Here is a 20,173-nt window from a genome sequence, read left to right as displayed (position 1 = left end):
AATTTTAAAAAATTTAATAATAATTATATTTTAAAGGATAAAATTGATATTTTAAACTGTGGACACAATAAAAAATCTTTTTTATATATACTAGCGTAAACACAAGCGCTATCGCGCCTGTGTGTACGTATTTTTTGAATTAACGGATCCCTTTATATATATATATATATATATATATATTTATTTTTTTTATTTTTTTGGAAAAACATCTCCAGATCTCTTTGTTTCTTATTGGGCTTACAATGTTTCTTTCGGACAATTAAAGTTGGCACGTTTGTGTAAAAGTATATATATATATATATATATATATATATATATATATATATATATATATATATATATATATATATCGAAATATATAAAAGCAAAGATATTTAAAATTTAAAAAATATTTAATAAAAGTATATGAATATATTATACTTAATGAATACTTTATATTTAAAATTTTAATATAAAGTACATCCACTAAAGTATATCAGTTATTGTATTTTTAAAAATATAATATATTTATAGGAAACGAAATTGATTAATATAAGTATAGATTATTAATAAAGTTTATTAATTTAGCTTAAAAAATGTGATTTTTATATTCTTTTATACGTTAAAGATATTTAAAATTTAAGTGTCCGTGTCTGATAACTAAAATAATTAGTCATTATAGTAATCATTATATGTACCGATTTATAAACTAAACATTATTTGCAACTAAAGTATTCAAAAAATTATAATTGGTCTATAAATTGATAATTAAAATAGTTTCTAATATAAATTAGTTTCTAAATTAGTCACTAACACTAGCTACTAATTCACGTTAATAAGAGAATTAGCTAATCTTTGACATATTGAACACAAGACTACAACACTAATGTTAAAAATTGGATGTCTTCATAATGCCCTGCGTAGAGATATCAATTTCTTTACTCCAAGTGTATGTTTTAGATGTAATAAATATAATAATAATAATTAATAAGAAGCAATAAATACATTTAATAAATATAACATTAACTAATACCAATCAATAAATAATTCATTAAATAAATACATTGAGTCTCAATGTACCTGACATTTGAACCTTTCTTTACATTAATAAAAGAATGTTCTATATTAAATGAGTATACATCTTAAGATGCTATAAAAGTTAGAATTGGGCTTCTGATTTTCTCATCTAGAAATCCAAAATGGCCACTGCCTTAATTCCATTTCTTCTACTCATTGTTGTTTCAAATATAGTGATAGCAAATGCTACATTTGAATCGAATGAGGCTAATAATGTGGTCATAGATTCTGCACAACAACGTCTTATTAGTAACATTAAAAACAAAAGATTTCATGTTCTTCCGAAAGGACCTGTTCCACCTTCTGGACCTTCACATGGTTGCACTCCACCTTGTCTACCTTCAAATGTTGTTAACAACATTAAAAGCAAAGGATTTCATGTTCTTCCTAAAGGACCTCCTCATCATTCTGAACCTTCATCTCCATGCGCCCATCCACCTTGTGGAGGTACAGTTGCTCACAAAAATGGTGTTAGCGACATTAAAAGTCAACAATTTCATGTTCTTCCCAAAGGACCCGTTCCACCTTCTGGACCTTCACCTCCATGCACCCATCCACCTTGTGGAAATAAAGTCAACTAATTCACTATAAATTGCACCAACTCAACATCCTCTTTAGATACAAATGTGTGACTTTGTTTTCATTCTCCAAAATCAATAAGGGAGGATCAAGATACCTATTTGTAATAAAACCATTTAATAATGTTAATATTAAATAATTTAATATTATCGACAGAGAATCGTATCCAACATATATTTCCAAGCGTCTTTGAGGATCCATCATGGTCCTTTTTGGTGGGGAAATTGGAACATATATTACACACCTAAAAATTCTTAAATGAGAAATATGAGGTTGCTGACCAAAAACCAACTGTAGATGAGATTATTTGTGATAACTAGTTGGTCTTATGCGAATCAATACTGCAACATGCAGAATTGCATATCCCCAAGTAGTCATTGGAAGATTAGTTTTCATAAGTAATGGTCTTGCAATCAATTTTAGACATTTTATCAATGATTCTACAAGTCCATTTTGAGTATGAACATGTGCTACTTGATGTTAAACTTCAATTCGAATTGACATATAATACTCATTAAAAGCATGAGATGTAAATTCACCAACATTATCAAAACAAATTTTCTTAATTGGATAATTTGGGAAGTGGGCTCTTAACTTGATCAATTGTGCTAATAACTTAGCAAAAGCCTGATTTCGAGTTGATAGTGAACAAATATGTGACCATCTAGTGGATGCATCAATAACGGACCCAAGTTATTAGCAAGAGAAATTCAATTTCTTTTGTCTTCGTTCTAAGAATTTTAATTGATAAATCAATCCTTCGTAAATAATTATTTCTTACAAAATTATAAAATTTGTTAGTATTTTATATAATTTTTTTTTCAAAATTTTTTATATACAAATATTTTGAAAATAAATTTTTAAAAATTTCTTATAATTTTTTTACAACAAAATTTATAAATATTTAGAAAAGGAAAATATATTTTGAAAATGCGAAATTTAGTTCAAAAAACGCAAATTTTTTTTGAATTTCTTCCCTCCCTTTAATTTTAGACTAAAAACGCCAAGAGCTCACAATGTTGAAAATGTGAAATTTGAGAAGACACATACATCAAAACCGTTCACTTTTATGAGAATTTTAAGCAACAATTGTTGCTTTACTGAAAATCGTAGCCTATTACCTACAGTTACACTTACCTAGACTACACCTAAAAAATTATTGTCTAAACTTTAGCCCATTGTTTTTATAGTTTAACTCACAATTATGTTATTGCCTAAAGTGACTTTTGTTGTAGTGATAATGTAAATAAGGTTAAAATACTCTATTGGTCCACGTTTTTGTTCAAAAATCATAATTAGGTCCTAAGATTTTTTTTAGTCTCAATTAGGTCCATGTTTGAAAATGCGTAACAATTAGATCCATTTCGTTAGTACGGTGATAACTGTGTTAAGGATGTGTCACATGTCAGCTCCTATTTTTTTGATTTTTTTTTTGATTTTTTTTAAATTATTCATGTCACATGTCATGTCAATATTGTGCCACATGTCAAGTCAGTAAAGGTGACACGTGTCAAGTCATTGTCTGAATCTCAATTTGGTCCATATATTTGTTATTTTGATTACATTTCAGTCCATTTATTTTAAAATTTTAAATATATTTATTTTAACTTTTTACAAAATATTTTTAAAATTTTATATTTAAATTTATAAAATTGTTATTTTTAAACCAACTATAACATTTGTATATAAATTATTTAAAACAATTTTGTAACAAGTTAAAATAAATATTTTAAAATTTTAAAACAAAATATAAGTAAAGTTTAATGTAAAATAAAAATTTAAATAAACTTAATATTATTAAAATGTTTAATACAAATATCATTATAAAATTTATATAAAGTTAAATTTGGTCTCAATTTAGAGAGAATGAAATTGAAAATTAAAAAAAAAATGTATTGAAATATAATCAAAATAACAAATATATGGACCAAATTGATGATTCAAACATTGACTTGACACGTGACACAATATTGACATGACACGTGACATGAATAATTAAAAAAATAAAAAAAATCAAAATAATGAGGAGCTAACACGTAACACATCTTTAATACAATTACCACCATTCTAACGGAATGGACCTAATTATTACGCATTTTCAAAAATATGGATTTAATTGAGTCTAAAAAAAAATATTAGGACCTAATTGAGATTTTTGAACAAAAATGTGAACCAATGGAGTATTTTAACTTATAAATAATATAATCATAATAAAATTAATAGCCATAATGATAGTAATTAGTATATTAATAACAATAATTATAGTATTAATAGTTAAAATTACAATTAATGTTATTATAATGAACATTAACACTAATTTAATTAATAATATAAAATAAATTATTCTAGAGAATGATTTGAAATTTGTTTCAATAAATTTGAAAGCATTGTGAGGGATGATTTACTTGCTGAAATTAAATTACGTTCTCGCAATAAATGCACATATTTGAAAAAATTTAATGTTAGTGTAAGAAAATGTTTTATTAACAACCAATTTCAATGATCAGTTACTATTATAAGGTTATATATTTACAATTTAAGTGACCCAAGTTATTCATCAATAACGGATCCCTTTATATATATATATATATATATATATATATATATATATATATATATATATATATATATATATATATATATATGATCTCTATTGGTCTTGCAATGTTTCTTTCGGACAATTAAAGTTGGCACGTTTGTGTAAAAGTAGGGTTTCTCACGTTCTTCTTTTGTGTGCATCTCATCACATCAATGTCTTCATCTCAATGTTCTCCCGTTGTTCCTCAAGAACTCATGGTAGAAATTTTATCAAGGGTTCCAGTGAAGGATCTCATGCGACTCAGGTGCATATCAAAATGGTTGAACACCCTCATCTTCGATCCGACATTCGTTAAACTACACCTTCAAAAGTCTTCCAAAAACACATACATCTTGTTAACCTTCAGAGACTACGAGAACGATGAAAGCAGGTACTGTGCAGCACCATGTTCCTTGCAAAATTTACTTCACAATCCATCCTCCACTGTTGACGTTTGTCACCGATTCAACCACGATTACACAATCTTGGGTGTCTGCAACGGCTTGGTTTGCTTGCAAGATTCTTACCGTGGAGATGAATTTGAAGAATATTGGGTCCGGTTTTGGAATCCATCCACAAGGCTCATGGGCGAAGATTCTCCACACATACGTATTCGTTCCGGTGATCACAACTACCCTTATTTGTTTATGTTTGGGTTTGGCTACGATGATTGGAGTGACAGATACCAAGTTATTTTTTTGGATAATAAATTACAGAAAATGGAGGTTAGGGTTTATTATTTAGGTGACAGTTGTTGGAGAAACACTTTAACTTGTGATGCTTTCCCTGCGTTGAGTGTTCATGGAGCTTATGTGTGTGGCCATTTAAACTGGTTAGCACTTCCCAAATGCGGTCCTGGGTATCGCTGGGGAACTGTTACAATCAACGAGTTAGAAATTTTTTCTTACGATTTGAAGAATGAGAAATGCAGTTATTTATCTATGCCTGATGGTCTTTCTGAAGTGCCTCCGGATGTGCCTGTGCTTGAGGTCTTGAAGGGTTGTTTGTGTCTTTCCCATCATCAAGGGACTTGTTTTGTTGTTTGGATAATGAGAGAGTTTGGAGTTGCAAAATCATGGACACTGTTGCTGAATGTAAGTTATGAAGATCTTCATATTCGTGTTCTTCATGGCTTGCCAGCTCTTCCAGTGATTTTGTGTTTGTCTCAGAATGATGATGTTATGTTGCTTGCAAGCTACGATACAGCGGAATTTATTTTATACAATAAGAAAGACAATAGTATAGATGGTCGTGAACTTTTCAATGACGACAAGTTTTTCTTTTTCTCGTATGACTTCGTTCAGAGCTTGGTTTTGCCATATCGGAATTAAGTTGTCTTATGTTTTCTCAGATGAGTATGTTAAGTTTTGTCAGAGGTTTCAAAACCTCATCATTTTCATGTGAATAGAGAGTGGTACTAGTTTGGGTGGTTCATTCGATCTATCATTGGTTATGAATAACATGTTGCATTAGATTTCTAAATCCTCTACTTTTGTGAAACTAGTCTCTAGTGTTAAGAGTGCTTAAAGATTTTATATCCTTTCTAAGAGGTTCCTTGTAACAGTAGTCCTTTATGCACTTGGAATAACCAAGAATGACTTTTTGTACTTGGGTTATTTTAGGAAAAATAAGGGGATATAACTACTTCTAGCTAAGTAAACAAATTATAAAGGTAAAATGATATGAAAGATCACATATATGTGCACTAAAAGGGGAGTCTTTTGGCTCAATGATCGCATAAAGATTTCAAGAATAACCTTTCTTCTTCAGCAATATCTTCTATTTATAAGATTAGAAGAAATAGTCATCGAGAATCTTCATATCCATTTTGTGCTTCAGAGAATATATTCTTCTTTAAGTTGCTTATGTCCATGTCCAAGTGTAGAGATGCATGTCTCTTCTTCAAGAAACATTATAATATATGGCATGACTTCTCAGACCAAGGTAAGATAGTTTTTATGCTCTTCACATAGTTGACATTCAATTTTCTAAGGTTATTGGTGGGAAGCAAGTTTAATGTGTATTTTAAAAGATCTTTGAAAGAGTCAAGTCTTCGCGAGATTCTCTTGTAAGACAAACATAAGAAGCATTCTCTGCAAACATTTTTCTATACCTAGGCATAAAGGTAGGGGCAAATCATAGAAAGAAAGTTTTTTGGAATGATATGATAATAAATATAAGAAAGAGATTGTCTAAATGGAAAGTAAGACATCTATCTTTGCAGGAAAGGTAATGTTAATAAAATCTATAATTTCTACCATTTCTTTGTATACTTATCTATCTTCAAAATGTTTGTTAGTGTGGGGAAAATTAGTAGAAAATTACAGAGAGTTCCTATGTGGATGGGACCACGAAGGTAGGAAGATTGCATGAGTTAGGTGGGAGTTTATTTGTAGAACTAAGGAAGATGGTGGGTTGGGAGAAAAGGACTTGGACAAGTTCAACATAGCCTTGCTAGGAAAATAGAAATGGAAACTAGTTAAGGAAGAATCTAGACTTTGGAAAGATATTGTGCTCTCCAAATATGAGTTTTGGAGAACATTAGACGATAAAAAAGTTTGTAGTCATGACTCATGATAGTGGGAACTTATTACGAAAACATGTGAAGGAGGGTATAAGGAAAATTGGTTTGATAGAAATATAAGATGGAATATAAGGATAGGTAATAAAATCAATTTTTGGGATAATCTATGGCCAGATGAAATCCCCTTAAAAGAAAAGTATACGAGGTTATATACAAATTCAATCTCAAAGAAAGCAAAGTTAGTGGAGGCCGAATATTGGAATGGAGAAAATTGGGTGTGGAACTTACAATGGAGAAGAGAATGGTTTGAATGGGAGAAAGATATAGTGGCAAACCTCATGAGAAAGGTGGAGGGTACAATAATACTTAGAGATAGAAAGGATGAGGAAATATGGAATGGTGACAAAATAAAGGTGTAAACCGTGAAATCTGCATATAAGAAATTATATAAGAGTAATGGAATATAACAAGAGAATTTGTTTGAACTCTTTTGAAAAATGAAAGGATTACCATCATCCATATACTTTGCATGGAAGGTTAAAATTTAGAAGCAATAGTGTCTGACCCAAACTATTTAAGTAATTATACCATTCTAGATCAAACGAACTTCCTTACTTATTAGAGCTCTCAACAAAAACCTCAATCCTTATGTTCAATGTTCATATAAGCCACCAGATAATAGAAATCCAGAGTAAGCCTCATTGTTCAAATATTAGAAAATAGTAAAAAACTTATATCATATAGTTTTAGAATAAACATGAACCAAAAATTACAAGAATACAAAATTAACAAGTCAAATGTTTTTAATTGAACAACTACTTAGGACTTGAAAGTGGGACAGCTTGAAACCAACGAGTTGAGGTAGAAGCCAACTACTAAGGGTCAAAATGCCGTATAAGAAATTGGATTTATGCAAATAAAATATACAATGTGATATTTTATAACCCTAATTTATTAGTCTCGTATATACGTTAATACATTTAATTATCTTTATTAAATTCATTTATATCAGCATTATTAGCATTGTATATATACATGTGAAAGTGAGTCGGTGGGTTAAAAATAAGTGAGTCTAACCTGTCTCACTTTATGATGAATCATAAATTTTGCAACCCGACTCAATCCATCACGGGTTGGTGGATTAAGTAGGTTGGCTCAACAATCCACATAAAAAAAAATTTATTTATTTTTAAGTATTCAATTTTTTAAGCAATTCATGAGATGACAAAATCACAGTAAAATCAAGAACCAATGTCTTCATCATGCTCACCACCAATATATGATGAATTGTTTTTAAGAAAGTCTCCATATAGTCCAAAAAAACATGACTAATATTACACATTTTCTGTCATGCTATTCAACAAAATATAAATGAAAAAATTACACATCTTTGTCATGCTAATTTAGAATTTTTTTTATAAGACGGTTGCTTAAGTAATTTATTATAAAAATTATAGTTAAAGATTAAAGTATCAACATTTATAACTTGACAATCAAATTAATTAAACATTCACACTATTCAAATATTATTGAGCAACATTCTATTATTTAAAAATATGAAATTGTGAACCTATATATTTAGAAGTAGTAAATAATTATAAAAAAGTTTAAAAAAATGTAAAAAAATGTTTGTGGGTTAAGTGGGTCAACCTACCTTCAACGCAGCTCGAACCGTTTAACCCATGGATTAAGTGAACCGGGTTGAGTTCAACCCACCTTTAAAAAAACTGAATTTTTCTCAATCCAATTTGAGCTGACTCACGGGTTGGAATCCATTTTGACATCTTTAATTGTATATATGTTTCTAACATTTAATTCTCTTAATTAAATTCATTATTGAAATTAATGAATTTTAAAATACATTAAATGCATTGTAGAAATTAATTACTTGGTAAAAGTTAAAACATTTGTTTATATATTACTTATTATACTAACCCAATTCAGAGACTACGTGAGAATGAATTACAAGACAAATTACGTACAAGGAGTTACTTTTGGAATATAGGGGTGAAAAAAAAAGTATACCTTAATCCAAAATTTATTTTTTTGATAATGACATTCTAATAATTGAACAATCAACTTTTATAATAAATAAAAAAGTAAATGATGATTTTGTTCATTGAAAGTGTAATAGGTGTTAACTTAGTCTTAAAATGAATAAAAATTCTTATTTAGTTCTTGGATTTATAAAAGGTGTAACAATTGTTTCTTCCGTTTCTTTCTCGGTTTTATGTTCAAATTTTATTTTTATGTTGATTATAAAGTTTAAGATTATATATTAATTATCATTTTACTAATTATACTTTTATTTGTAAAAAAGTTCAGTAAAAATGTAAATTAGTGTCACATTCATCCATAAATATTATAATAAAAAGAGTTCCCAGGAAACTTAAGGGCAAGAAGATATATAGCATAGCTAGTAACATTTACACATTTAAACAGTAATTAAAACTTTCTTTCTTCAATATAAATTGAGTTATTACCAATAAATATTTAAAGAAAAAACGGTAATTTGTCTAAATCATAATAATAAGATAAATTGGTCTCTAATTATAAAAATTTGTCCAGGCCCTTGTAATTATCAAAATATAGGCATTCATTTAGGGTTTTCTCTCAACTCTCTCAATGATCCAATTCAAACTAATGAACACTTTTTTCTTTATCAACAATAACAAATAATAAAATAAAATAAAAGTATCTGAAGATAAATTAATGGACAATTTGTTTGATTATATCATAGATTAAGTAATAGAGGTACAGGGAATGAAGAAAGATTCAAAAATTAACATTTGATATATAAGTTTGACCAGGTGTCCACCCAGCAGGGATGACATTGGTAGCCACAACAGTCTTAGACTTAAAGTTGGTTAGCCTTATAGAGAATGGTGCTTTGAGTTGTGACCCTTTGTTATATTTCCAAATTGCACCCCAAGATTGTTGCATGGCTTCCCATGAATTTGAAGAATCTTCCTTCAGTTCAACTCTCTCAAGTTCACCATCTCCATCTTCATATTCAACCATCACTGCAAAATAGTCTTGGTTTGATCCCGAGTCCACATGAAAAACTATAGACGTACGAGGATACTCGCATGCAACCCTGCAAAAAGTTAGACGTTAATTTTTGTTAACATAAAATCAAAGTATAGAAATTAAGATACGTACCTGTTATACTGAACGGCTATTCTGCCAGCGTTGCGTAACTGATCGGCTTCACCTGGACCTGCCATTGCACCAAAAGCAGCACCACTCAAATCAAAATGTGCGTCGGAACCACAACCAGGACACTCATCAGTGATCACTACCCTCACAGGGTTGCCGGAGCATGCTTTATTCCCCGTGCACTTCACCTTAATATTGTAACAAAATTCGAATGCTAACTATTAATAACATGTTTAGTATATAAATGATTATTTATATTAAGTATCTAAATACACATGTTTTAATTGGCACCTCGAAACAAGAACCACATCCTTTGCCTGATTCAAACAAAGGAGGGCTTCCTGCAGCTATCATCGATGAGAATGGAGGTTCCCCAACAGTTCTGCCATAACCACAAGCACCACCTGCATATATAATACAAAATATTATTTGGTATCAAAGTACTATTGTCCAAATATAATTAACAAATTTTATTATTTAACCCTTTCAAAATAATTGTTAAAGACTAATCTATTTTTTGTAATACCTTCACTTCCATCCCCATTGGAAGGTCCATACCAAGTAGCCACAGCAGATGACCAATATGAATCAATGGAGGCATTGAAAATATTTTTGGGGTTGAAACAAGACGAAGGGACCACTAGGAATATTGAAAATGAAGCTAGAACAGCGAGTGGATGAGACAATGCATGTTTATAAGACATGTTACAGTATCACTGTTACTTCCCTGGGTGGTGATAATTTTTGGTATATGTAAGAAATATGGCATCGTAGTATGGTATTTATACGAGCAAACTAGGTAAGCTGAACTACAATACAACTAAGAATATAACATACCATATAAGAAAATCCTCGATTAAAAACAAATTTTAGAAATAAAAAATAATTAGTTATTAGAGTGACTAATTTAGATATCAATTTATAAAATTTAAAAAAATTTATTACTAAAATAGTCACTATTATAAATAAAAATGTATAATTGGTCACTAATTAATTAAAAATTAGTTTAGAAACTAATTTATTTTGGTAATCAAAATTTAAGTAGCTAATGTTTATTGATCAATTTATTTTGATAGCTAAAATCATGGTAGCTAATTTTAAAACTAATTTAGTGACTAATTATAATTTTTTATTCATAATAGTGACTATTATAGTAACCAGTAATTTTTAGTTTTGTAAATTGATATATAAATTGGTCATTGTAGTTACTAATAATTATTGGTCAATTGGTCACTATTCAACAATTTTCTTCTAATGATATATTTAAGGAGAATTCTAATCAGTACCTTAAGGGCATTGGTTAATAATAATTAAATACATTAATTAAGATAGTATAAATGCATATAACAAATTTTATAAAGACAAAAAACATCCTTTTAAAGTTTTATAATAAGATACTGATACAAAATAATCATTTTAAAATTTTTAAGGTCTCTACTAAGACATTTTATATAGTTATTTTTTTATAAATTTATTAGATGTTTAACACTATTTTTGTTTTGTTGCTTGTTCTATTAATTTAAACTTCCTTATGTCTAATTATATTTAATCTTTAATAATATTAAAACATAGTAATTTTATTATTTAATTATTTTTTTTATGAACATTAAATAAAATATGAAATACACATGTACAATAATTATGGACATTTTTGTCTTTTAAATAAAATAAAATTGCATTAATTATGATTAAGTCATATTTAATTTAATATTACACTTACTTATATATTTCTTATAGGATTCAATACATATTAATTACCTTAACCAATGCTCTTAGAACAATGGTTAGCAAAATACTATACTTAATTCATAAATAATATATTTAATTCATAAGTGAGAACTTTAATATCTCTTTAATGTATCATTCCAATAATAATTATGATTTATTTGTAAATTATCGTTACATATAATAATTATCATTTATTTATAAATTATCGTTACATATTCATCATAAATACTCATAAGTAGCATTTCAAAATATAAGTAAGGAAATAACAGCAGTTACAACCCAAAACTTGAAGGTAATAAATTTATAGAAAATTATTGTTTGAAAAAATTCTTTCTAATAAATTTAACAAAGTTTTTAAAAGTGAAATTAAAGTAAATTAATTTTTTATTTTTTAATTAAAATAAAGTAACATAATAATTTTTTTTTACCTAAATAAAAAAGTTTGTCAAAATTTTGTTAAAAAACTTTGTTAACATATAATAACTCTAGATACTATACTTAATTCATAAATGATATATTTAATTCATAAGTGAGAACTTTAAGTATCTCTTAAATGTATCATTTCAATAATAATTATGATTTATTTATAAATTATCATTACATATAATAGTTATCATTTATTTATAAATTATCGTTACATATTCCTCATAAATACTCATAAGTAGCATTTCAAAAATATATGTAAGAAAAAACAGCAGTTACAACTCAAAACTTGAAGGTAATAAATTTATAAAAAATTATTGTTTGACAATTTTTTTTTAATAAATTTAACAAAGTTTCTAAAAGTGCAATTAAAGTAAATTAAATTTTTATTTTTTAATTAAAGTGCAATTAAAGTAAACAAAATAAGTTTTTTTACCTAAATAGGAAAGTTTGTCAAAAATTTGTTAAAAAACTTTGTTAACATATAATAACTCTAGATTTATACATAAATTCGTCCTTATATGAATTTACATAATGCTTTCTATATGGCCACCGCTTAAATCAAAACCTCATACATATATAGTGGCATGTACAAGTTGATAATTTTACATTCCAAAATATTAAAGATTTAAAAGAGAGAACAAAAGAAAGGATAATTAAAAGAAAGAAAAAAACAGTGAAATAGCATAAACTGATTTAAGTTTTATTTAGCAGAGTAGAGGTAGAAGGAGATGATCCAAGCAATAGAAAAGTTTGGATTCAGAAGTTGACGATTGATCTATATGTGTGAGCCAGGGTCCAACCCTTAGGGATGACATTGTTAGCGACAATGGTGCTGTGAGATTTAAGAGTGGTTAGTCTGATAGAGAATGGTGCATTGAGTGGAGACCCTTTGTCAAGTTTCCAAACTGCACCCCATGATCTCTCCATGGAATACCATGCACCTGAATCTTCCTCCTTCAGTTCAACTTTCCCAAGATCACCATCACCACCTTCATATTCAATCAGTATTGCAAAGTATTCATCGTTCGATCCACTGTCCACACGAAAAGCTATTGACACACCTGGGTAACTGCATTCAACTCTGCAAAAGTAAATTCATTCTAGTGTTAGTATTTTATAATTTGTTCCGTGAAATATATTTTTATCTCTTAATTTTCAGTGAAAATGGAAAATAGTCTATTCTTGAAACTTTTGATTAATTTAGTCCCCCAACTCTAGAAATGTGTGTATTTAATCTTTTTAATCAAATATTTTTTTTAAGTTGATTTGACGTTTCAAACGCATCTTATTATAATATTTGAGTTGTTTATATAATTTATCTCACTTTTACTTCAATATTACTAAAAAAACGCGTATAAAATGTCAAATAAACTTAACAAAATTTTGTTAAAATAACTAAATTTATCCAATTTTTAATTTTTAATTTTTTATATGGGTTGAAAAACATTCTAATTATTCCGTTTCATAAAAATCAAGGAGAATAGTGTTTTATAAATAATCTTATGAGTGAATAAACAATTTCCTCAACGTAAAAGCTGACGAAGAGGAGGTTTTTATTGTAGCTCAAGTTAAAACATGTTAATAAATATTCAAAGAGTAACATTTTTATATTTTGATTGGTGTTTGTGTCCGATCATAATCATTTATTTAAAAACTTTTATTTTTTAATAGAAAAGAAACATATGTTAAAAGATCTTTTTAATTTGTATAATTCAATTGCTTAAAGGGTACTTTATATTAAAAAAAATTACTTTGACACCATTATTCCTAAACAAAACTGTGTGGGTTTTGACAATAAATTTTGTAGATATAAAAATCTACAATAACAATGGAGGACCAGACTATTTTAAAGCACTTTCCTTTAATAAAAGTAAAGAATTTTGATAATGACTATTACTTGTATGGATGGTGGTGTTTTGTTTAAAAACTTTGAAGATGTCACCATTTTTCAGGAAGAATAAAAAATTCTAAATACTTAATTTTCAAAGCATAGAGCTTTTAAGGTAGGGAAAAGAAATACAAGAGTCAGGGAACTTTTTGCATTTGTTGCAAATTTTTTCTTTCTCTTTATTGTATATGATTTTTTTATATAGATCGAGACAGCTCAATTATACTTTTAATATATATATATATATATATATATATATATATATATATATATATATATATATATATATATATATATATATATATATATTACTAATAAAAAAAGCAATATCTTCACCTTAGACATTGCGAATTTATTTTTAAGAAAATAAAATAAAATATATAATTTGGATAAGGTTAAGGTGAAATCTGAGTTAAAAGTTGCATATTTAATAAAAATCACAAAAGTGGTAATATGTAAGAAGAACAACACGTCAACCCATATTTTTATATTTTTAGAATTAGATCGAAAGTATTGCAATGATGTTTTTTAAGATTTTTTTTTTTGTTTATTATTATTTGAATTTATCGTATGTCTTGTTATGAAAACTCAATTTAATAATAAAATAATTTTTTGTTTACTGTCTGATTAATCTTTGACACGATATTATAATGGTAGTTTTCAAAACTTTTAAGGAAAACATAATTATATAATTTTCTTACCTATTTAAAAAAACTAGAATAAATATATCGTTTTTGCTTAATAAACTGGTAATGCCTCAATTAATATATTTAAAGATTCAAATATAGTTTTTGCCATAAAATTTGTTAAATGTAGGTCAAAATAAGAAAAATTATAAATGGAAAGTCAAGAAGGTTGAAATATGTACTGAAAATATAATAAAATTATGGGAATGTTGTCACATTAAAAATATATAGTTAATTCTCTTTATCACGTGGTTTAGTTAGTTAGATAGTTAATTAATGGTTTAATTATGCCTTTGGTCCCCATTTTGGAGTCAAAATCTCAAAATGGTACCCATATTTTTAAAAGTCTCAAAATGATCTTTTTTTTTTGAAACGTCTCACGTTTGTCCTTGCCGTTAAGTCAACGTTGACGCCGTTAGAGGGAGTGCCACATGTCAGTTCCTCGATTTTTTAAATTTTTTTATTAATTTTCTTTTTATTTTTAATTTTTTTTTTGAATTTTTTAGAAAAAATTAAAAAAATTGCCACATGTCAAGCTGTCATCATGCCACATGGCAGTGACAGTGACACGTGTCAGTATTATGCCACGTGTCATTTTGTTAGTCTCAATTTGGTCCTTTATTTTAATTTGTCTCAATTTAGTCCCAATTTTTGTAAAAATTAGCAATTTTGTCCCCCTTCAAATTTAATAAAATTTAATTTTATATAAATGTTATACAAATATTTTTATTAAATTTGATATTTGTATTCAAATTGATATTTTTATTATATATTTTTAACATAGCTAAATTTAGTTAAAATTATGTTTCACATTCAACTTTACTTAAAATTGTTTTAAAATTTTAAATTTATATGTGTTTTATTGTAACATGAACTAGGTAATTTTTGAATTTTTTTCTATTAACATTATTTTCTATTAACAACTTTTAAACCATTTTAAATAAAGTTCAATGTAAAATATTAATTAAATGAACCTAATTTGGTTAAAAATATTTACTTGAAATATCAATTTTGATGGAAATATTTATGTACATTTATACATAAATTAAATTTGATTTCAATTTGGAGAGGGACAAAATTGCTAATTTTTACAAAAATTGGGACTAAATTGAGACAAATTAAAATAAAGGGACCAAATTGAGACTAACAAAATGACACGTGGCATAATACTGACACGTGTCACTGTCACTGCCACGTGGCACGATGGCAGCTTGACACGTGGCAATTTTTTTAATTTTTTCTAAAAAATTCAAAAAATAAAAATAAAAAATAAAAAAATTCAAAAAAAAATAATAAAAAAATTCAAAAAGTCGAGGAACTGACACATGGCACTCCCTCTAACGGCGTCAACGTTGACTTAAAGGTAAGGACAAACGTGAGATGTTTCAACAAAAAAGGGGACCATTTTGAGACTTTTAAAAATATGGGTACCATTTTGAAATTTTGACTCGAAAATGGAGACTAAAGGCATAATTAAACCTTAATTAATTAACAAGAAGCTAAACATCACCGACACTATATAAGAATGGAATGATAGATAAATAGAAATAAAAAGAATAAAAAAATTTAATCAATATCACGTCTTAAGAAATAAACTTTGAAACTAACTTATTGTCACAAAATCGAATTATAAAATAATATTTGTACTTCATTTATATTATAAAATTATCTTATATAAAATCCAATTATAAAATAATATTTGTACTTCATTTATATTATAAAATTATCTTATATATTGTACCTTCGATAAAATACTAATGCACATAGATGAAAAATATTGTGGGTAATCTTAAAAAGCCACACCTTCTATATTGAATGTTTATTTTGCCAGCATTACGTAGTTTCTCATCTTGGCCTGAAACTGCCATGGCACCAAAAGCAGAGCCACTCAAATCAAAGTGGTATTCAGCATCTGAGTCACACCCTGGGCATGCATCACTGATCACTACTCTCACAGGGTTCCCTGAGCATCCATTATTTCCTGTGCATTTCACCTGAAATTATAACAAATTTCCATGCAAATCTCAATTAGCTAATATATTAAATTTTGACTTTCTGAGTATTAATACAAAATTAATTATTTTTTAAAAAAATGTAATGCATAAATTATTATCTATCTATAAATTTAAGATGACTTTAGATTTGACCCTTTTTTTTATCAACAGACTAATTTAATAATTTTACTTGTGAAATGGACTGAATGACAGACACGAATTATTTAACAGTTTCGAGCATTGAAAAAGTGTTTTATCATTTTTCTTTTCTAATTTTATATATGTTGTGCTTACCTCATAACATGAACCACAACCTTTGCCTGAATCATACAAAAGAGGGCTTCCGGCAGATATCATTGACGAGAATGGAGGTTCCCCAACAGAGCTTCCATAACCACAAGCACCACCTACATATATAATTAACAACCAACCATAATAACCGAAGCCTTTTCGACCATATTTCAACCATTGCTTTCACAGTTTATAAAATTAGGAGACACATAAGATATGACTTAACCCACCTAGAGGATCAATGTCGCCTTCAATTCAAAACTTTAACAATGAGGTATGAATCTTTCTTTCGGTAGGATATTCAATATTTTCATCGCTAATGTTATATGACTTTGTTACGAAGTGAACTTTAAACGTAACTCAGTCCCACAAAACTGGTTTGTAAGATGAGGTTTGCACTCCACTTATACACTATGAAATTATTTTATCTTTAATCGATGTTGGACTTCCAACAGACTAAGATTTACACTTGAATTATTAGTAATATATAGTTTACGCCGAAAGTTAAGAAGTATACTTTAAGTCTAACTTAAACTTACAAAATTTTGTAAAATAAGATTTATATTCACTTATATATTATGAATTGACGTTATTTTTAGTCGATATGAGACTTTTGATAACATGAGATATCACCAAATGGATTGTCTAAACATACTCTAAAATTTGTTCTTACCTTCACTGCCGTCTCCTTGGGCAGGTCCATACCAAGTGGCTAGAGCAGGTGACCAATCCGAATACAAGGTGTATGAAGCAAATGAAATGTTTCTAGGGTTGAAAGAAGAGGAGGGGAGAACATGGAGCGTTGAAAGTGAAGCTACAATGGTGAAAAAATGAGAGAATGTACGTACAAGTGTAAGAGCCATATTATCACAGAGTGTTGCTAATAGTTGCTTATATGGTGTGAGAAATATGGCATGGATGATGCAGTATATTTATAGAGGAAAAGAACGAGAGTGTGCATAGTTTCCTAACTGCCAAATATTTGAAAAATATTGCACATGGCAATTTAGAAAACGTATGATATTTAAAAAGAGTATATTGCACATGACAATTGAGTCCGACATTTTGTTTCTTTAAAGAACAAGACAAGTGGGATGTTTGAATTTGATGTACAAGACGTACATTCCCTCACGCATTCTAAAGATATGCTTTTATTTCTTTGTTATATATATATATATATATATATATATATATATATATATATATATATATATATATATATATATGTTTATATTCGGAGAACACTCACACAAAACATTCATGTAGGGTTATATTACATATTAACTTGTTAGCCTATATATGGGTCAAACTATTGCTTGTGTCATTTTTTATCAACAAATTTAAAAAGCCTAATTATTGATTTAGTCTTCCAAATTATTATTTTGATTCATTTTAATTCCTTTATTATTATTATTTTTTTGTTTAATTTAGTCTTTTAAAAATGTTCAGTTCAGTCTCCTTGTTATTTTTAATTCAATTTAATCCTCTTTTAAAAAAAATCAATTTTATCCTCTTTAATCTCAGACCTAATAAGTAATTAAGTTTAATTACAAATTATATGTAATGTTAAAATAATTTTGTAAACTTTATATACCAAATCACTCCACCTAAATGTAATAAAGTAAAGTATTTAGGTGTGGTGTAAATAAATAAATAATTTCAATCTTTAGGTAGAGTGACTTGATATATACATTATAAAAAAATTATTTTAACATGTATATATAAATTGTAATTAAGCTTAATTATTAATTTAATCTCAAATCGAAAAGAAAAACAAATTAGATCATTTAAAATAAAAGGACTAAATTAAATAAAAAATAATAAAAAGACCAAATTAAAAATTAAAAATAAAATAAAAAAACTAAATTAAATAAAAATAATAATTAAAGAACTAAAATGAACTAAAGTATCAAATGTAATAAATGAGAGGACTAAATACTAAATCATTGATTAAGCCAATTTAAAAAAAAAAATGCATTTATACAATTTGTTCAGTTGATTAGCCTACTTTAGATTTCAGATTTAGGATACCGAGACATTATGACACAAAGTTCCATATAGAACATAATAACACAAAATTCCCCAACTCTTAGAGATTAATTCTCATCGTCTTTCATCTTTCACTATACAAAATTTCAAGTTTTATTTATTGAGAAACTACTTACAAAAAGAAAATTCTAGTTTATGTTGGTAAGCAGTTTTTCTATCGTTAACATTAAAAAAAAAATCTTAACAAACTTGGTGTCATCGATAAAGAAAAATCAATGGAAAAATTAAAAAAATTACTACATAAATGTCCATTTAAAAAAAAAATCTAATTCGCATGTGTCAAAAAATAGCCTGGTGTTATTTGACGAGAAAATCCTGACTAATATCAAATAAGAAATAACATAATTTAAAAAGAAAATATTTTACAACGTGAATAAAAAATAATTCTTATTAGCATCGATAAAAAAAATCATAGCCAAATCAACCTAAAAAAATATTTTTGTGTTGGTCAGGAAAATTCCAATTAACATTAATAGAAAAATAATTTTAACCTACAATGTTTAAAACCTAATTTTAATTGATATTGGTTGAAAACCATCTCAAATGACATCAAATTAAAATAATCTTAATTTACACAAATTCAAAAAAATGTGAATGATATAAAAAAAATTATTATAATGTTATCAAGAAAATTTGAACTAGAGTTAGTTGATAAATAATGTTGACCTAATTAATATTAACAATAAAAAATAACTTTTATAATGTTGTCCAAAAAATAAATAATATCTACTTTAATTTGAATTAATAAGTTTTCATGATTGATAAAAATATATTAAAATTACAACATCAAAACATGGATCAAGTTAATAATGTCTCAATTTTTTTAAAGTCAACGATATTCTAAGCAAAATTAAACTTTAAAAAATATATAAAAGAGAAGATACATTAATGTAACAATATAAAAGTTTTAAATTCTTATATCTTAGATAAATTTTGAAACTATATAATTTTAAATAATTTAATTATTTTAATAAAATTTTAAATTCTCTATTCTACTGACATGTTTTGTTCCAAATTGTTTTAAATAATTTGCAAAAATAAATTAATCTTCTAAAATTGTCTATCTAAACATCATTAATTCTGTTTAAGGGGGAATCTAGAGAAAAATTAAATTGATTGGTACTTCTTATTATTTTGCAAAAGAAAGAAAAAACTTTCATCTATCTCAATTTTTTTTTTCACAGTGACGTAGATATGACAACTAGATTCGATTTT

General features: G+C 27.0%; 3 protein-coding genes across 3 annotated transcripts; 1 reads left to right on the top strand and 2 right to left on the bottom strand.

Annotated features, from left to right (window-relative positions):
- Positions 1–4,386: 4,386 nt before the first annotated feature.
- LOC146884563 (F-box/kelch-repeat protein At3g23880-like) lies at positions 4,387–5,544 on the top strand. Its single transcript, XM_085675587.1, has one exon. The coding sequence runs from the start codon at positions 4,387–4,389 to the stop codon at positions 5,542–5,544; it is 1,158 nt and encodes a 385-aa protein (XP_085531713.1).
- Positions 5,545–9,457: 3,913 nt separating this feature from the next.
- On the bottom strand, positions 9,458–10,636 carry LOC114192771 (expansin-B15-like). Its single transcript, XM_028082584.2, has 4 exons — positions 10,423–10,636; positions 10,188–10,300; positions 9,900–10,084; positions 9,458–9,834 (listed from the first exon to the last, which is right to left on the bottom strand). Exons 1-4 carry the CDS (start codon positions 10,598–10,600, stop codon positions 9,513–9,515), a joined length of 798 nt encoding a protein of 265 aa, XP_027938385.2. The 5' UTR covers positions 10,601–10,636; the 3' UTR covers positions 9,458–9,512.
- Positions 10,637–12,577: 1,941 nt separating this feature from the next.
- Positions 12,578–17,795, bottom strand: LOC114192810 (putative expansin-B2). The gene is made up of 4 exons (XM_028082631.2): positions 17,583–17,795; positions 16,913–17,025; positions 16,428–16,618; positions 12,578–13,131 (listed from the first exon to the last, which is right to left on the bottom strand). The coding sequence occupies exons 1-4, from the start codon at positions 17,770–17,772 to the stop codon at positions 12,807–12,809; spliced, it is 819 nt and encodes a 272-aa protein (XP_027938432.2). The 5' UTR covers positions 17,773–17,795; the 3' UTR covers positions 12,578–12,806.
- Positions 17,796–20,173: the final 2,378 nt, after the last annotated feature.

The sequence above is a fragment of the Vigna unguiculata genome, chromosome 7 (assembly GCF_037176805.1).
Source record: "Vigna unguiculata cultivar grain cowpea cultivar isolate G323 ecotype 2 chromosome 7, ASM3717680v1, whole genome shotgun sequence".
NCBI classification, from domain to species: Eukaryota; Viridiplantae; Streptophyta; class Magnoliopsida; order Fabales; family Fabaceae; genus Vigna; species Vigna unguiculata.
This window is presented reverse-complemented; position numbering and strand designations above follow the sequence as displayed.

Coding starts and splice junctions, on each gene's coding strand:
- LOC146884563 (XM_085675587.1), top strand. CDS start 4,387: ATGTCTTCATCTCAATGTTCTCCCGTTGTTCCTCAAGAACTCATGGTA.
- LOC114192771 (XM_028082584.2), bottom strand. CDS start 10,600: ATGTCTTATAAACATGCATTGTCTCATCCACTCGCTGTTCTAGCTTCA. Junction 10,301..10,422: donor CAATGGGGATGGAAGTGAAG/GTATTACAAAAA, acceptor TTATATATGCAG/GTGGTGCTTGTGGTTATGGC. Junction 10,085..10,187: donor GATGTGGTTCTTGTTTCGAG/GTGCCAATTAAA, acceptor TACAATATTAAG/GTGAAGTGCACGGGGAATAA.
- LOC114192810 (XM_028082631.2), bottom strand. CDS start 17,772: ATGGCTCTTACACTTGTACGTACATTCTCTCATTTTTTCACCATTGTA. Junction 17,026..17,582: donor CCAAGGAGACGGCAGTGAAG/GTAAGAACAAAT, acceptor TTATATATGTAG/GTGGTGCTTGTGGTTATGGA. Junction 13,132..16,427: donor ATAAACATTCAATATAGAAG/GTGTGGCTTTTT, acceptor TTACTTTTGCAG/AGTTGAATGCAGTTACCCAG.